The sequence below is a fragment of the Oncorhynchus mykiss genome, chromosome 18 (assembly GCF_013265735.2).
Source record: "Oncorhynchus mykiss isolate Arlee chromosome 18, USDA_OmykA_1.1, whole genome shotgun sequence".
Classification (NCBI taxonomy): Eukaryota; Metazoa; Chordata; class Actinopteri; order Salmoniformes; family Salmonidae; genus Oncorhynchus; species Oncorhynchus mykiss.
This window is the reverse complement of record NC_048582.1, coordinates 15,305,268-15,323,557: the sequence shown is the minus strand read 5'-3', so window position 1 is coordinate 15,323,557 and position 18,290 is coordinate 15,305,268. Positions and strand designations below refer to the sequence as shown.

General features: G+C 46.0%; 1 protein-coding gene across 6 annotated transcripts in view; it reads right to left on the bottom strand.

The window, feature by feature from the left end:
- LOC110496998 (striated muscle preferentially expressed protein kinase) overlaps window positions 1-18,290 on the bottom strand; it is a 55,815-nt gene that overhangs the window by 8,830 nt on the left and 28,695 nt on the right. For 5 of the 6 annotated variants that reach the window (XM_036951936.1, XM_036951931.1, XM_036951933.1 and 2 more), the window contains 23 exons: window positions 16,213-16,397; window positions 16,015-16,103; window positions 15,740-15,915; window positions 15,365-15,551; window positions 14,365-14,438; window positions 13,957-14,115; window positions 13,615-13,804; window positions 13,214-13,449; window positions 12,671-12,829; window positions 12,479-12,583; window positions 12,161-12,367; window positions 11,608-11,904; window positions 11,362-11,474; window positions 11,018-11,186; window positions 10,298-10,397; window positions 9,663-9,863; window positions 7,562-7,619; window positions 6,416-6,493; window positions 4,372-4,544; window positions 4,210-4,236; window positions 3,780-3,932; window positions 3,514-3,625; window positions 768-3,393 (listed from right to left, as the gene is read on the bottom strand). In XM_036951936.1, coding sequence (XP_036807831.1) covers window positions 768-3,393; window positions 3,514-3,625; window positions 3,780-3,932; window positions 4,210-4,236; window positions 4,372-4,544; window positions 6,416-6,493; window positions 7,562-7,619; window positions 9,663-9,863; window positions 10,298-10,397; window positions 11,018-11,186; window positions 11,362-11,474; window positions 11,608-11,904; window positions 12,161-12,367; window positions 12,479-12,583; window positions 12,671-12,829; window positions 13,214-13,449; window positions 13,615-13,804; window positions 13,957-14,115; window positions 14,365-14,438; window positions 15,365-15,551; window positions 15,740-15,915; window positions 16,015-16,103; window positions 16,213-16,397 — 5,874 coding nt within the window. The remainder of the gene's footprint in view (window positions 1-767; window positions 3,394-3,513; window positions 3,626-3,779; window positions 3,933-4,209; window positions 4,237-4,371; window positions 4,545-6,415; window positions 6,494-7,561; window positions 7,620-9,662; window positions 9,864-10,297; window positions 10,398-11,017; window positions 11,187-11,361; window positions 11,475-11,607; window positions 11,905-12,160; window positions 12,368-12,478; window positions 12,584-12,670; window positions 12,830-13,213; window positions 13,450-13,614; window positions 13,805-13,956; window positions 14,116-14,364; window positions 14,439-15,364; window positions 15,552-15,739; window positions 15,916-16,014; window positions 16,104-16,212; window positions 16,398-18,290) is intronic. The other variant, XM_036951932.1, reaches the window with a different exon arrangement.

Genomic DNA, 18,290 nt, shown 5'->3' with positions numbered 1-18,290 from the left:
CTCCCTCTCCCTCTCCCTCTCCCTCTCCCTCTCCCTCTCCCTCTCCCTCTCTCACACACACACTCACTCACTCACCCACTCTCCCCTCCCGTAGGACCTGAGATCTAGGACCATGCCTCAGAACTACCTGGCCTGATGACTCCTGGCTGTCCCCATCCCCAGTCCACCTGGTTGTGCTGCTGATCCAGGACCTGCTATTTTGACCCTCTCTCTCTCCCACCACTTGCTGTCTCGACTTCTGAATGATTGGCTATGAAAAGCCAACTGACATTTACTCCTGAGGTGCTGACCTGTTGCACCCTATATAACCACTGTGATTATTATTTGACCCTGCTGGTGATCTTTGAACGTTTGAACATGTTGAAGAACGATCTGGCCTTAATGTACTCTTGCAGTACTGTACTCTTACAGTTTTAGGAAAATAATGCTGTCTAGAACCAAAAAGGGTTCTTCGGCTGTCCCCATAGGTGAACCCTTTGAAGACACCCTTTTTTGGTTCCAGATAGAACCCTTTCCCGAGAGGGTTTTACATGAAACCCAAAAGAGTTCTAATTGGAACCAAAAAGGTTTCTCCAAAGGGTTCTCCTATGGGGACAGCCGAAGAAACCTTTGGGAAACCTTTTTTCTGAGATTGTATAATCTACACCCGGCACAGCCAGAAGAGGACTGGTGTAAAAAGGGCTTTATAAATACATTTGATTGATATTTGATGGAAATTGCCAATGCCATCTTAGCCAGCATAATATACCAAGATAAATATTACTTACTGAGCGACTTTTGACTTTTTGACTTTTCGGAATGAAGGCTTGATGCAGACCCAATGGATTCCTTGGACGCTTTGGATTCTTTGTTTGTCTGTTTGGCTAGCTGATTCTCTGGGATCCCCATCTCTTTGAGACCTCTTCCCTCGGACTGGGAATGTCGATGACGGGAAAACAGTGGAGTTTTCTTTCCCTCTGGCTTCTCTTCGTCCATCTCTTTTCTATCCTCTGACTGGCTTCGGACTTTCCCAGAAATTCCTGCCACCTTGTTCTCAAACTTCTTCCTCATCGTCAAGACGGGGGAATCGCTGACCTTCTTAAAATCCTTTTCTTCTGCATCTTTCCGACTTTTCTCTTCCTCCACGTGTCGCTTGGCCTCTTTCTCCTCCTTCCTTTCCTCTGACTTGCTCCTCAAACTGGCTGAGATACCTGCTACTTTGTTCTCGAACTTCCGCCGCATGGCGAAGACAGACGACTCCTCCATCTTTTTGCGTTCTCTCACCTCCTGCTCTCTCCGAGCCTCTATATTGTCCAGCTCTGTCGTGTCCAGACTCTTACTGCGGCCTATGGCCCAGGACACCCTGCGCTTACTGGCCGCTGGCTCAGTCTCCTTTGACTTCTCCTCCTTTTTATCTATGGATGGGGTCCTCTTGGTGCGCATGGAGAACCGTCCAATGATGCCCAGGGACCCTGTGTCTCTCTCCACCTCCCTCAAGTCCTGGACGGACTTGGACTTCTCCTGCAATCCTTGGGGCACCATCTCCAGCGGAGCCCCCAGACGCCCCGGCCGGTATACCTCCTCACCCTCGCCTGTCTTACGGGGAAGGGTTGGGGACTTCTCTTCTGATTTGGTCCTGATAAGTCTCTGGAGCCCACGGGTAAGGGATGACTCACGCTTCTTGAACCTGGATTCAAAGACTTCCTCCGAGTCTATGTCCTTGATATCTGTTCTGAGTGGCGTGGTAGGTTGGCGTGGGGTGGTGGGGCGGTCTGGGACCATAGACGAGCTAGTCGAGATGGTTGGGCTTGTTGGGCGTTTGGTGGCCACCTTAGCGAAGACGGCAGGGTGTTCAGGAAATGTGGGGCTAGGTGTAGATTGAGATCTCCGGCTGCTGTCATGTTTTCCAGATGGTACTATAATAGTTTGCATGACGTTGGCATACGCAGACGTTTTTCCTGTAGGCGTAACCCCTGGAGAATCACAACCTTTTGCTTTCACCTCTATCTCCTGCTTCTCTTTCTGTTCATCTTCCTCAGTATCCTCCTTCTCTATGACGATCACAGGAGCTAACACAGTAGGATACCTGCCCTGGGAAATCTCCCTCTTCGACTCGTGTCTATCAACCCTCTCCTGTGCTTTGGTCCTTCTCTCCATCTCTTCATCTCTTTCAGAAGTCTCCTCAGACTTGCTCTTCTTCTTCTCCTCTGGCTCTTCCCTCGCTCGTTGGTCCTCTTTGGCTAAGGTGGGCTGTATGGAGGAGGAGGGCCCATGAGAGTAAGGTCTGGAATCCAGCCTGGTCTGCTCCGTTATTGCTGATATGGAAGTGGCCTCCTGGAGGCCTTTCCCCTGTGCGTTCCTCTCAATGCCCTGGGTCCTTTCAGCACTCTCTCTCCTCTCAGTGCTCTGGATAGATGTGCTAGTGGGGATCTCTAAGGGGGCTCCAAACTGCCGGTGTAGGGGAATGGGCTCCGAGTCTCCCTGACTGAAAGAGGAACTCTTCTGGAACATTTTGGTTTTGGATGTGTCCTCCACTGCACTTTCGGTAGATGCTGCTCTGGCCAGCGACCGCTCTGGCGCCCCCACCCTGGATCTCCTCAAGTTTCGGTCCAGGGATGAGGTTCGCCTCTCATCGTCCATTCCTAGGGTCTCCAGCAGGGGACCTCGCAGGCCGCTTTTGCTGTTGCCTCCCCTCAGCAGCCTTTGTCTCATCAGCTCCAATTTGAGGGCATAGTCCTCCTGGCTCATCTTAGCCGCCCCAGGGCTGGGGCTCCGATTTGGTAGCTCCATGGAAACTGCCTTTTTAAGGCTTTTTTTGCCGCTGTCTTCCTTGCCCTCCTCCACAGCCCCCTCCTCTGGCTCAATGTGTAGAAGCAGGGCCGAGTCAGCAGAACTGCCCCTCCTCATTGTCGCTCTCCGGGACTTCGTCTGAGTGTCATCCTCCTCCACACTTGAGCCCTTCTTCAGGGGGACTCTCTTCGTTTTCACTGCAGTCTTCTCCTCTTCCGAAGACCCGCCATCTTCCTCGGTTGTTACCTTTTTTCTCGTTCCTCTGCTTCTTCCTAATATCTTGGCCTCCTTTTTGGACACCACCTCCTCTATGGGCTGTTCCCTGTGCCGGGTTAACCACGGCCCTTCCACTGTCCCATTGTCCGTGGAAGTCAGTCCTGTGACGTCCTCGTCACCTGGTATCTCGTTGAGGGAGACCCTGGAGCCAGAGAAGACCATAGATAGAGGCATGGGGATGAAGGGGAGTTCGTCCACATCTTCATCCGAATCAGAGGATGAGGAGGGTGGGGGCGAGCCCTCTTTGAGGTGACGGGCCACAGCGATAGAGATGTGGTTGGACGAGTCGTTGAGAAGCTCAGGGATGGAGCGCATCACCATCTTGGATTTGTAGCTGATGAGGGAACGCTGGGTAGAGATAGGGAAAAGGGGACTTGTTAAAGGAATAATTTGGAAGGTACTTTATTGAAGGGATTCATTGAAGTGCATTAATCAATGTACTACTTACAGAAATAATGAATGCCTCACCTGCCAACGTCTTCGAGATAAGACCTGCTTTAGGATCGCTGTGTTGATGCTCTTGTCTTTTATTGAAGTCTTGAACCAGGGGTGGCGAAGGCTCTCTGTAGCGTTAGGCCTCCTGAGAGTAAAACATCACATGGTGACAAATAAAACACTAAGTCCCAAACACTTATTTTCTGGTCTTATTTTGTGTTGAAATTGTTTGCATTCCTAATATAAGGGAATTCATTACAATCAATTTATACCAAGGCATTATCATCAATAACACTCACAGTCTGTCAGCCACCAGCAGTTTGATGACGAATCCCTTGGCCTCTCTACAGAGATCAGCAAACATACTCTCCTCAAAAGCCACATTTTGGTTCCTGATGTTGAGGACGGTGCATCTGTCGTTCTCCCCAGCAAAAGGAGACACACCAGTCAGGCTAGAAGGGAAATATGTTATGTTGATAGTCTTTTATTGAGACTGTTCACTAGCTGTCAAATCCATTTTACGTGGGCCAATTGAAGCCTGTGGCAATATGCAAACAATATCCAGGTGATATGCATTGGTGTTTTGCTTACTGGGGTTATTGAGTGTGGAGAAAAATTACATTTCAAGATTGACAGAAATGTAATGCAAAAGGTGTATTGAATTCTAAGAATATCTCGACCAGACACATTTATCATGTTCTTAGTCCAACCAGAACCTTAACCACTCACCATAGGTAAGTGATAACCCCAATAGGCCTGTGAACAGAGAGAGGGAGAGAAATGACTTTCAGAGGGCAAGATGAAGGAGAGAGGGAGAGAGCGATAAAATCATGGTTAATCAGGAAATTGATTAAAGGAGTCTCCAGCCCCCTCCCCCGACCAGGTGCTCACCAGATGTCTGTTGCCTTGGAGACTGGCGTTTGGTTAACGATCTCCGGGGCAACAAATTCCGGAGTGCCGTATTTGCAGTAGTGGGCTTCATTGGTCCCCAGTTTGACGGCATTGCCAAAGTCACAGATGCGGATCTTGTCACTGTGTCGGCCTGCCATGAGGATGTTCTCAGGCTGGGTGAGTTGGATGAAAACAGGGAATTATTAAGCTAGGTTTCTGTCCAATCGGCAACAGATTTTCATGCTAATATTCAAAAATACAAATAAAATGTACATTAGAGACCATCCTCTGTAATTTGATCTATGTAAAACTATGACTTGATTTGTGTAATGTTATTCATTTTAGTGTACATGTTTTGAGTGAGGAAAATACATTGGTATCTGAGTAGTATGTATTCTTGGGTTTGAAATATTCTTTCCTTGTTATATTAAGTAAGTTGATAATTGCAGAAGTATCTGTTATACAGTGCCTTCTGAAAGTATTCAGACCCCTTGACTTTTTTCCACATTTTGTTACGTTACGGCCTTATTCTAAAATTGATTAAATAAAAATAAAAAACTCAGCAATCTACACACAATACTCCATAATGACAAAGCAAAAAAAGATTTTTAGAATTTGTAAAAATCAGAAATACTTTATTTACATAAGTATTCAGACCCTTTGCTATGAGACTCGAAATTGAGCTCAGGTCCATCCCATTTCCATTGATCATTCCTGAGATGTTTCTACAACTTGATCAGAGTCCACTTGTGGTAAATTCAATTTAATGGACATGATTTGGAAAGGCAAACACCCGTCTATATAAGGTCCCACAGTTGAAAGTGCATGTCAGAGCAAAAACCAAGCCATGAGGTCAAAGGAATTGTCCGTAGAGCTTCGACACAGGATTGTGTCGAGCCACAGATCTGGGGAAGGGTACCAAAAAATGTCTGCAGCATCGAAGGTCCCCAAGAACACAGTGGCCTCCATCATTCTTAAATGGAAGAAGTTTGGAACCACCAAGACTCTTCCTAGAGCTAGCCGCCCGGCCAAACTGAGCAATCGGGGGAGAAGGGCATTGGTCAGGGAGGTGACAAAGAACCCAATGGTCACTCTGACAGAGCTCTAGACTTCCTCTATGGAGATGGGAAAACCTTTCAGAAGGACAAAAATCTCTGCAGCACTCCACTAATCCGGCCTTTATGGTAGAGTGGCCAGACTGAAGCTACTCCTCAGTAAAAGGCACATGACAGCCCGCTTGAAGATTGCCAAAAGGCACCTAAAGACTCTCAGGCCACGAGAAACAGATTTTCTGGTCTGATGAAACCAAAATTGAACTCTTTGGCCTGAATGCCAAGCGTCACATCTGGAGGAACCTGGCACCATCCCTACGGTGAAGCATGGTGGTGGCAGCAACATGCTGTGGGGATGTTTTTCAGCGGCAGGGACTGGGAGACTAGTCAGAATTGAGGCAAAGATGAATGGAGCAAAGTACAGAGAGATCCTTGATGAAAACCTGCTCCAGAGCGCTCACGACCTCAGACTGGGGAAAAGGTTCACCTTCCAACAGGACAACGACCCTAAGCACACAGCCAAGACAACGCAGGAGTGGCTTCAGGACAAGTTTCTGAATGTCCTTGAGTGGCCCAGCCAGATCCCGGACTTGAACCGATCGAACATCTCTGGAGAGACTTGCAAGTAGCTGTGCATCAACCCTCCCCATCCAACCTGACAGACCTTAAGAGGATCTGCAGAGGACTGGGAGAAACTCCCCAAATACAGGTGTGCCAAGTTTGTATCTTGTAGCGTCATACCCAAGAAGACTCAAGGCTGTAATCGCTGCCATTTGCAAAAATGTCTGGAAACCTGTTTTTGCCTCATAATTATGGGGTATTGTGTGTAGATTGATGAGGGGCAATTTAAAAAAAATACATTTTAGAATAAGGCTGTAACATAACAAAATGTGGAAAAAGTTGAGGGGTCTGAGTACTTTCCAAATGCACTGTGTAATAGCTTGTGATTAAAGTACTGTATTTGTCCCTTGCACAGTGGAAATCTGATGTACCTTGATGTCAAGATGAGCAATGTCTTTCTGGTGAAGGTAGCTGACCCCTTCAAGCACCTGCTGAATACTGGACCGGATCTGCAGCACAGAATATCTCCTTTAACACATTTGGCATTCTATATTCTACATTCTGTATTCTACATTCTATATTTTACATTCTACACTGAACAAAAAATATAAACACAACATGTAAAGTGTTGGTCCCATGTTTCATGAGCTGAAATAAAAGATCCCAGAAATCTTACTTACTCACAAAAAGCATATTTCTCTCAAATGTTGTGCACATATTTGTTTACATCCCTGTTAGTGAGCATCCCTCCACCTGACAGGTGTGGCATATCAAGAAGTTGATTAAACAGCATGATCATTACACAGGTGCACCTTGTACCGCGGACAACAAAAGGCCTCTCTAAAATGTGCAGTTTTGTCACACAATGCCACAGATGTCTCATGTTTTGAGGGAGCGAGCAATTGGCATGTTGACTGCAGGAATGTCCAACAGAGCTTTTGACAGAGAATTTAATGTTAATTTCTCTACCATATGTCGCCTCCAACGTCGTTTTAGAGAATTTGGCAGTACGTCCAACCGGCCTCACAACCAAGTGTAACCACGCTAGCCCAGGACCTCCACATCTGGCTTCTTCACCTGCGTGATTGTCTGAGACCAGCCACCCGGACAGCTGATGAAACTGAGGAGTATTTCTGTCTGTAATAAAACCATTTAGTGGGGGAAAAACCATATCTGTTTGACTGGGTCTGGCTCCCCAGTGGGTGGGTCTGGCTCCCAAGTGAGTGAGCCTATGAAATCCATAGATTAGGGCCTAATTTATTTATTTTGATTGACTGATTTCCTTATATGAACTGTAACTCAGTAAAATTGTTGAAATTGTCACATATTGCGTTCCTATTTTTGTTCAGTATATATTCTACATTCTACAATCTACAGTCTATATTCTACACTATATATTCTATATTCTACATTCTACTTTCTGTTTTCTACATTCTTGTATGCGCAACATATTTTTTTTAAAACTATTTGACTGAATTTTGCTATCTTTTAGATAAAGATAATTGAGTCGTTCTTGGTTGATTTTTCCATGCAATCCAAAGCACACTCAAACATAAGGCCAACAGGCCAAGGCAAACCTCGGACTCCATGACGGTAGTCTTCTTGGTCAGTCGGTCCAGAAGCTCCTCATGGCATCTTCACACAGCAGTTAAGGAGAATAGAAGTATAGTGTGTAATAACCATAGAGATAGATAGAGGACTCTAGTGCCCCAAATCCCATTTTAGCATGGGCAGCGCCATTGAGGACTTTCACCATTTTGAAGTAATCAACTGGGTGGGACTTCCTATGGGTTAAGGAAGGATCACATGATTCAATTTGTGTCATCAGAAGGGATCAGCCAATGAATTCTACTTGTGAGCAAACAACACAGTACAGGTGGCACTATGCACCCTTTCAGTTTGTTCACCAACTCATAGACGTAGTAGAAGGTGGACTACTTCAAAATGGAGATGGCCTCAATGGCGTTGCACATGCTCTCACAGGCGCCATCATGAGACAGATACAATGATGCAATTGTTATATAAGTCTATGGTGATAACCTTATCGCGATAGTCCAAGTGGGAGGCAAATGACATTTTTTATAATAAATGAACCAAACTCCCACACATGGCGTCTCCTGGTAATGAAACCAATCTGTGATGAGTCAGGAAAAAGTAGCGCTTCGGTTCAGTCATGCCTCCAGGGGAGCAGAAAGGACATTGAGATTAATGCTATGCACCAGTTCTTTCTCATCCACACAGTGGGAAGAAGGTGGGAAGAAGGCTCTTGGCTCTGGTATGTTCATGGAGAGGATTTTATGCAAAGACGTTGGATCAATGCCATATTTTGATCCATATTGGATCTAGCTGTAAACAAAAATGAATATAATTTGAAAACAAACAATTCTAGGAACCACGATGTTGGTTTCTGGTTGAAATCTGGGCTAAATTGAGTACATTGATGGCTTTAGTTTTTGATGCAACATTGTCGCAACCAATACAATACTGTCTCAGAGGATATGTTACATTCAAAATGTTCATCTCTTGTAATGTGGCTTCTTACATGCTGACCAGACTGCCCACGGTGCGTGTGCGAGCGTTGCAAAATAAATGTACACATACATGTTATTCAATCATTTCATCCAAACTGCTCGCGAGCGTCTGTGTATCCAGGTGCTAAAATAGTTTTATTTTAGACACGTGACGCGCTGCAAGTCCCGCCTCTCCATATGTTTTACAAACATATACCCACATGGGTGATTGAAAGATGAACGGGGTCCACACTCCAGTCAAGTTGGTGGTGGTAATGCCAACCGCCATATAACATCCACAGAAGAAGAAGAAGAAGAAGAAGAATGAACGAGGAGAGATGAATCAAAGAAAACTAAGTAAAAACTAACTAGGTTTCCTCTTTATCTGTGGATTAATTATTGAAGTAGAGAACACACGACTTTGAGTGACTCAAAATGGGTCAAAATTCTACAAAGATCCAGAAAAAAAGGACCATAAGCATTTCAGGTAAAATAAACCAATGTTTTCTAAATCCAGAGGCGCTACATCGCAAGACTTAAGGGAACACTTGTGAAACAGAGCAAACAGACTAGACCGGGGTTTGGTGTTTGAGAAGGGTTCTTCTCAAGATTCTTCTCAAAATCTAAAGACACAACCTAGATTGGAGCCAATGTCTTAAGGAGTTGAACATGTTATTTTTCCAACCTTGTCAAAGTGACAAAAACAACTTTATATGGAAGGAATGCCTTTGATTTAACGGCCTGCACAGTCGCAGTTCAGCGCGAGACCGAATGACCTGTTTCTATACATGAGCTTTGCTAGCCAACGTCACCATGACATCGCCTACAAGTGTGATCAGGGATTTCTATTGGAAAAGCAGTTTTAGCCTATCTGAATACTGTACTGTCTTTGGTTTATCGCCCAGGACAAATTAGTTAGCAACAAATTAGCTAAATGTCAATGAATGTTTAATGTGTTTTGACCTCTCCCCAAATGAATATAGTTGGTTCACAGTTGGTATTTTAACCTGCGTGTCGTGAAAGCGTCTGGTGGGGAGAGACAAAATCAACATGCGCATGAAGGCACACGATGGCGAACGCGGACGCATGCGCAGAACCGGTTAGGTCATCATGTTATGGGTTTTCTGACAACTGAAATGAATCAAAGAATCAGTCAGTGAAAGGATACAGCTCAGTGATGATGACAACCATGTTCTTCTTCTCAAAGGCGTCATGGAAGTAGAGGATTTTCTCGTGGTTCAGCTCTGACAGAAGGTTCATCTCTCTCAGGGCCAAGGCCTTCCTCTTGGCCCTCGCAGACACGAACTTGGCCGCGTACTCCACCTTCCCCTTCTTCTCAGACACCCTCTTCACATAGGAGAACGCCCCACTGGAAAACAGTCGCACAATGATGATATCATTGCAATAACTCTAGGAGAATGACCAAATCTTTCAATGGGATTGAGTTCTGAGAAACCAAAAGTCCTAGTTGAGAAAGTAAAGGGACATGAGTATTACACGGTACGTGACACCTTGTTATCGTTTAACTTCTGGTGAGTCAAGCCAAGCTCTACCAGAGAAAAACAAAAAGCCTTTGTGATGTGTTCCTCTATTGACGGGTGACTCACCTCTCCTCTATTTCTGTCTGCTATCATTATGCAGTGTGTTGTTTGGTGTGGTGGAATTCCCCCTACTGACCTTTGTGGCCACCGTTCACAGTGCAATTTAATACAGATAGTAGGTACCACTCGCAGAGCCTTTAAATACAGAAGAGCTAGCCTGGCTGAGCAGATGAAATTGGTGATTGCCTGGTCCATGACTCACCGTCCTATCTCCTTGTGTACATCGTAGTAATCAGTCAGCCTCCTCATCTTCCTCAAAATGGACCCCTCATCCTCCATGGGCTCCACCACCTCCTTCCTCACTGCAGGCAAAGGGTTGGAACAGGGGGCAAGGTTAATGTGGGTTAGTGGGTGTGTGGGTATGTGTGTGTGTGTGTGTGTGTGTGTGTGTGTGTGTGTGTGTGTGTGTGTGTGTGTGTGTGTGTGTGTGTGTGTGTGTGTGTGTGTGTGTGTGTGTGTGTGTGTGTGTGTGTGTGTGTGCGTGTGTGTGCGTGTGCGTGTGTGTGTGTGGGAGTGTGGGCGTGCGTGCGTGCGTGCGTGTGTGGGCTGACAGATGGTTTAATAGTCTCAGACACCTTGTGGTCCAACCCATATGGAGCAGATTTGGTTGTTTAACTCTCGATTACAACAAGCTTTGGCTGAGATATTACAAGGACAAACAGATGCAATCCAACAAATAATAGGAAAAGCCTTGGTACCAAGGAAAAGCCTTGGTACTATGTTAACAATATTCAGTATGCAGAAAAAGCACACTTTTCAACAAGAGTGTGTCTTTAATACCTTACCATAAGGGTGTGTTAATCAACAGTAATTAATCAATTATATAAGCACTAAGTATCATTCTTGTAGATGTTTTCCAGACTTATTCCAATATCTATATATATCCTTATACTTTTCAGACAATATAGACTATGGTCCTGACCATTGTGAACGGTGAGTTCAGCCTTGCAGGAGACTTGTCCAGCCAGGTTCTTGGCGGTGCAGGTGTACACCCCTGAGTCCTCAGGCCGGGCGTTCAGCACCACCAGGGAACACTCCGTATCATCGTACACAAAGGTGAAGTGACTGCTCTCTGACAGCAGAGTGTCATCCTGGAACCACAGAACAGATAACCACAATCAATTCCACTTAATCAACTATCATGGAGGAGAAGGTTTGTTTTCCTGGAACCACAAAGGAGTTAATCATCCAACAACCTGCTTAATCACTGCAGAATAAGTTTATGTGGTTAATGATATGATATCCATCCATTGACTCTTATCATACCTTGTACCACAGAATATCAGGATCGGGTTGTCCCTCGACAACCACAGCAAAGCGAGATGTCTCTCCTACATGTATTTCCAAGTCCTCCATGATGGACTCAAATTTAGGACGCACTGTTGGGAGAAAAGGAGGATAGAGAGTCTGGGGTCAGTTCGTCTTTTTACCTCATCATAGTTACAGTAAGCACCAGGGCTGTTAGCTGATTCTAGATCTGCACATAGGGGTGAACTTTGACCCCAAACTCACCTGCCATGGCCAATAGGATGGTACAGAGGTCGCTGCCAAACTGGTTGTTGGCTGTACAGACCAGCTGACCAGTGTCAGTGCTCTTCACCCTCTGGATCTTTAGGGTGTGTTGGTCGTCGTCTGGCATGCTCATCTCAAACATCCCTGGCTTGTTGAGCAAAACCACTCCCCTCCTCTTCCAGGTGACCACAGTATTGACGTGGTTAAGGGTGAGGGTGATGCTCACGGACTGGTTCTCTACCATGTACACAACGTCAGGCTTGTCCAGGATGATGGGAGCTTTCCTCTGATAGGGACCTGATAGGGATCAAAGGTCAAATTATCAGGGGATCAAACCATCATCTCGGATGTATTGACAGACCATCATTCTCTCACAATAGTAGATCCTATATATCTGGCTACATATCCGGCTCGAAGGACCATGTAATTATAATATTTTTGTACACCTGCTGCAATGTGTTTGGTGACATTGCTTTTGCACTATGTTTACATAAATCCATTTAACCTTTGACCCTCCAACATAACTGTGGAGACTTGGAGCTTATATAAGCACCTCTATCCATGAGCTGCACCAGGTCAGTGGAGGGGGAGGGTTTGCTGAGGAGCTTGGCGGTGGCCGCTAGGACCCTGAAGGCGTAGCGGACTCCCTTGGAGAGACCGGTGACTGTGTAGGTGGTCTCTCTCAGGTTGGAGGCTATGATGCTCCACTGGATGGAACCCAGAGGCTGCTGCTGCACTGCATACATCAAAGAACTGCCATCTGGAAGTACAACCATGAGGGTTACTGTAGTGTAGCGCATTTGGAGGGCAGAGGAGCCTGAAAGGAACTCGAATCCAGGTCCCTGTGACTCTCAGTTATATTGAGGCATACCTATGGAAGAGTCAAGCCTCTTTGGTTTCTTCCAGCTGAGTGTTATGGTCTTCCCTGTTACGGACTCTACCACTGGAGGACCATCGGGGGGATCAGGAACAATATCTACCAAAAGAAAATACAAATGTACCAACACACCCATACTGTAATCAGTTGGCACAATGATTCTCGTGGCTTTTTTGGTTGGAGCACCTGTTGCTGTGATTGCTGGTGGATGGTCCCCATCCATACCTGTGACGTAGAGGTGTGCGTAGCAGGCTGCCTTCCCCACTTTGTTGGAGATGACACTCTTGTAGACGCCCCCGTGGCCATGACACACACAGCGGATGACCAGACTGTGGACATCCCTGTCTGGAGGAGGAAGAGAGAGAGAGATGACACAGGTAGAGGAGGGAGCGAGAGAGAGATAACTAATGTAGAGGAGGGAGAGAGAGAGAGAGATGATGCAGGTAGATGAGGGAGAGAGAGAGATGATGCAGGTAGAGGAGGGAGCGAGAGAGAGATAACTAATGTAGAGGAGGGAGAGAGAGAGATGACGCAGGTAGACGAGGGAGAGAGAGAGATGACTAATGTAGAGGAGGGAGAGAGAGAGAGATGAGGCAAGTAGAGGAGGGATGGAAATAATGAGAGAGAGCAAACGAGAGAGAGAGAGAGAGAGAGAGAAATATAGAGAGACAGAGAGAGAGAGAGAGAAATAGAGAGAGAGAGAGAAATAGAGAGAGATTGCTTCCTTACGCTGGGTCATCTTCCTGTCGTCTGTGCTGTGTATCATCTTGCCGTTGTGGTACCAGGCGATGGTGGGGTAGGGCAGGCCCGCCACCTTACACTTTAGAACCGCCTCCTTCCCCTCGATCATCTCCAGGTCAGCCAGGGGCTTGACGAAGTCAGGCATGGTCCTCTGCTCCTGCTCCACCTCGCTCTCCAGAACCTCCGGCTCCTCAGCGATGGAAGGCATCTTCTCCAGCTTCGCCCTGGAGAGAAGAAGGAAGCAAATAGAATGAGAGACCGAAGGAAAGGGAAATACAGAAGAGAAGACAATGAAACACTCCTATTATTTGTTTTTAAATTACTGAGATGAGGAGAAGAAGCCACTTCAGACTAGTGGGATCACCCCACGTCTATGGTTTACACCGTACATGTGAGAAGAGATAGCGGGCCGCGGTTCCTGCGTGTAGAGTTCGGCTGTGGACTCCGCCTTTCCGTGTGCGTTCTTTGCGACGGCTGTGTAGAAGCCCTCCGTGTCGCTGCTGACGTGGGTGATGACCAATGAGTAACGGCCTCCTTCCTGCAGGAGACGCACATTCTCACTCTCCTCCACCGGGTTCTCTGGATGGAGATAAACACAATATGGTAGATTCATAAAGAGTCAACCATTGGGGTAACAAAGAGACATTACGAGCCATACTAGCCTATATGACCAATTTGCTGTCCATTCTGTACCAATAGGAAATACAGTACTTTCTAAGAGAGATACTTACCGAAATGGTTCCAGGTAACGATGGGAGATGGGGACCCGCTGACCTTGCAGTCAAAACGGGCGGTGCGACCCTCTATGACCTCCAGGATGTCCAGCTTGCGGGTGAACAGGGGCTCCCTGGAGGGAGTGACCTTTAGGTGGGCACTGGAGGTCAACTCCTCTGGAACAGGAAGGAAAATCACCAGCAATTACATTAATGGTTTTTAAGTAGTTTATAGACAATAAGTGATTTACAAATGATTAAAAAAAGAGGTTTTAACTCATTGGTTGAAATTGTGTGATCATCATTTTTGGTTCTTGCCAAATAGTGTGGCTGTATCATTACATTACTTACAACGGCAGCAATTCATTACTGTCGTATAAACCCATTATTTGGCAAGGCAGTTTTCTTTCTGGAGTTGTCATTTACCGTTGGCAGTGCTCAGCTTGCAGGTGTAGGTTCCACTGTCGTCTTCATGTACTGAGTTTAACAGCAGCCGGCACCTGTAATAGAAATCCCCTCTGTCAGCTGCCTGGACCTTATTACACGCTCCATGAGCTAACACTGCCTCACATCCACTTGTGTGGGCTGTTTCCTTCATTACAAAAAGTGAATGTCCATTCACAGTTTGCTTACGGATGAAATGTTGTTATGTCAGAAATTGAATTTTGAAGGCCCCCTCCATAGTGCTCTGACAAACCATCCAATCTTCTCAGATCAGAGTGGATGAAGGAGAAAGGGGCATGGAAAGGAAATCAATTCAAAGATTGGAGGCACACCCTCTATCGCTCTCATCCATTCAATCAAGGGAAAGGGAAGGAATTAACTTAAAAGTATTGAGGCACCTTTCCCTTTCATAGTGTCTAGGCCAGGGCACTCCAACCCTGTTCATGGAGAGCTACCCTCCTGTAGGTTTTCACTCAAACCCTGTTCCTGGAGAGCTACCCTCCTGTAGGTTTTCACTCCAACCCTGTTCATGGAGAGCTACCCTCCTGTGGGTTTTCACTCCAACCCTGTTCCTGGAGAGCTACCCTCCTGTAGGGTTTCACTCCAACCCTGTTCATAGAGAGTTACCTTCCTGTAGGTTTTCACTCCAACCCTGTTCATGGAGAGCTACACTCCTGTAGGGTTTCACTCCAACCCTGTTCATAGAGAGTTACCTTCCTGTAGGGTTTCACTCCAACCCTGTTCATAGAGAGTTACCTTCCTGTAAGTTTTCACTCCAACCCTGTTCATGGAGAGCTACCCTCCTGTAGGTTTTCACTCCAACCCTGTTCATGGAGAGCTACCCTCCTGTAGGGTTTCACTCCAACCCCAATTGTAACAAACCTGATGCAGCTTATCAACCAGCTACTTATTAGATTCAGGTGCGCTAGATTAGGGTTGGAGCGATAGCAGGGTTGGAGAGCCTTGGTCTAGTCCTACCCACCTCTTCCCGTTAAAGGTCATCTTGCAGTTGAGCAGTGCCGGCTGAACCAGTTTCCCATTGGACAGCCAGTCTACCTCCACATCCAGAGGCCCGGTCATGTGACACTCAAACATGGCCGACTCTCCGGCCGTCACCGCCACGTCTTGCACGTCTCGGATGATGGCCAGGGCTTCCTGTGCCGGGGAGGCTGGGGAAAAGACAGAGGAGAGACCAACACAGATTTGTTACTGTTGCAGCTAGAAACACAAGCATTTTGCTGCACCTGCGATAACAATACACTTTGATTTGATTTTGAGCTTTTTCAAAATGCAGCTGGCACCAACCATAATGGTCAGTAACTGACGCTGGTCTTGTGGATTTTGGAGTGATCTTTACCTTTGACCTCTAGTTTGCATTCGCTCTGCTTGGTTCCGTATTCGTTGATGATCTTGCAGGTGTAGAGTCCTGCATCAGATCTCTGTGCTGAAGTGATGATCATTTCACTGGTGCCGTCCTCTGTCTCACGCACAATGAATCTGCCATTGGTTTTTAGGGTCCCTTTGTCCCTCAACCTAGGTGATAAAAACAGGTACATTCTGAGCTCTTGCAAAAGCAGACGAGAGAAAGACATGACAAACTGTACTGAAACACACTGAATACTGTATTCTTACCAGTACACCATAGGTTTAGGCTGTCCTCTGACTTTGACAGACATGGTAACCTCCTGTCCCTCTGTCACCCCATGGTCATTCAGTGCTGCCTATCAAACCAAAAGACTAAGACTGTCTAAAAGCCGGTACATTGAATACTCAATGGCGAGGGGAGAAATCCCCCTTAGACTATTGAGATGCCCCCTGAATCTTCTTTACCTGAAAGGAGGGAGGATCTTTGAAGAAGGCGTATTTAGACTGTGGCCCCACCCCTCGTGAGGGTGGTTCTCCGATCTCCATGACCTCCTCCAGAGGGCTCAGGTACTCCTCGTCTGATTGGAGGGGACTCGTGACCTCCACCAGGGGCAAGCTGCTCGGCTTCCCACCATGCACCTGGGTCATCTCTGGAGTAACAACATAATACTTGTTTATCATATACTGTATCATTTGAATGTATTTTAAGGATGTCCCCACCAGAGGAGGCCGGTGGGAGGAGCTATCAGAGGACAGGCTCATTGTAATGGTTGTAATGGAACGGTACCAAACACATCAAACATATGGAAACCACGTTTGACTCATCTGCATTAATTCCATTCCAGCCATTATAATGTGCCCATTCTCCTATAGCTCCTCCCACCAGCCTCCACTGGTCCCTACAAAATGGTGCCCCATGTGAGCACGATCCTTTGCAGCATCAAAATGAACAGAACAAGCGCATTGTCCTGTCTATGCAACACAGAGCGAGGCAGGGAAATAAAAATTAATTTTGAAATATAGATCAAACATTACTCACAATAATTCCACAAAGACATTTAAGGACCAACCCGATATGGCAACGTAGTTAACAAAATGGACACATTGTAACTTGATAGTGTTTGTGAGGCATAAAGCTCAGAGAATGTAGCAATAAGCATTAACTGAATTGCTAGAATATTTCAAATTAGCTTCCCAACAAGCAGCGTATGAGTGCTCCACTGTCTCGTGTTCTGCTTGTGTGTTGCTCTACTTGTCACCATGGTGACAAGAGTGTTTGAAGAGATGAGAGATTTGGCTGGAGCGATGGAGACACACCCACACACACACACCCACACACACATCCACACCCACCCACCCACCCACCCACCCACACACACACACACACACACACACACACACACATACATTGCTGAGAGACCCTTTGAAGTGACCAGCGCTGGACAGATAATGGATTAATCCCTGAATCCCTGACCCAATCATTCTGTGAGACTAGCCCAGCGCCACAGGAGACACACTGTCTCCACCACCAGCCTCTCCACAAGTCACAGTTAATTCAGCTCCACAGAGGAACCATAGTATTGTAGCAGCCACCTCTTTACAAAACCATGGGCTCCAGAATTCAATTTCACTGTCAAGATAAACAGACAATGTTCTGACAATAGAACGAGAACAATCGACAGAAGCTATAGATAAAACATGAAAAGCTTCTCTCCTGTTAGGAAAAAGAACAGGGTAGCTTAGTATATATAGAAACTGCTTGCTTCGATTGCTTGGCCACACACATGAAGAGATAAAGTGATCAAAATCACAGAGACTAAAGCTAAACAAGGACGTCTGCAGAAAGAACAGAGGACATACAGGCATTCCAGATGTTTCGAGGTCTTAGAACCAGAAATGAACGAGTAAACAAGTGAAAACCCATTGATGTTAAAATGTTCCAATTTCTTCTAACTATGCCTAAGACGTTTCAGAAGTGGAGATCGAGGACTCACCTAAGAAGTTACATGTCTGAGTCGAGCCTGTGCACAGACAACCAGCACCAGCTTTATTCCTGTAATGCTGCCAACGTTTACACAAATGCTGCATGAAGCAAGACCTAGCCTGCTGCTAATAATCTACCAATTCAATCTCATCCTCCTCTCCCTCTCAATTTCCTCCTTCTTCTTCAGCTCCAAATTATCTTCTTCCTTCTCTCTGTCCTCCAGCAATATTACATCAACCCACATTCCCTGTAGCCTAAAGGCTTTGATACAAAAAAAAATGTAACTGTTAAATTCAAGTCAGACTGCAATATTGCAGTATTTACGTGATTCATAAACACCAAAGACTTTTGGAAAGCATCTCATATTGTGGGTATATACTCCAGTTGCAAAAACTCAGCATTTGATGTACGTGGGTTAAATTCAGACATTTAATACCCTAAATCTCCTCTAATACACTACCGTATAAATCCCAACTTGATGCGCCAAAATCCTCACCCACCCCACAGAACCATAGCAACATGATTCATAATCTCGTTGTGCATGAGTTTGGCAATTCCC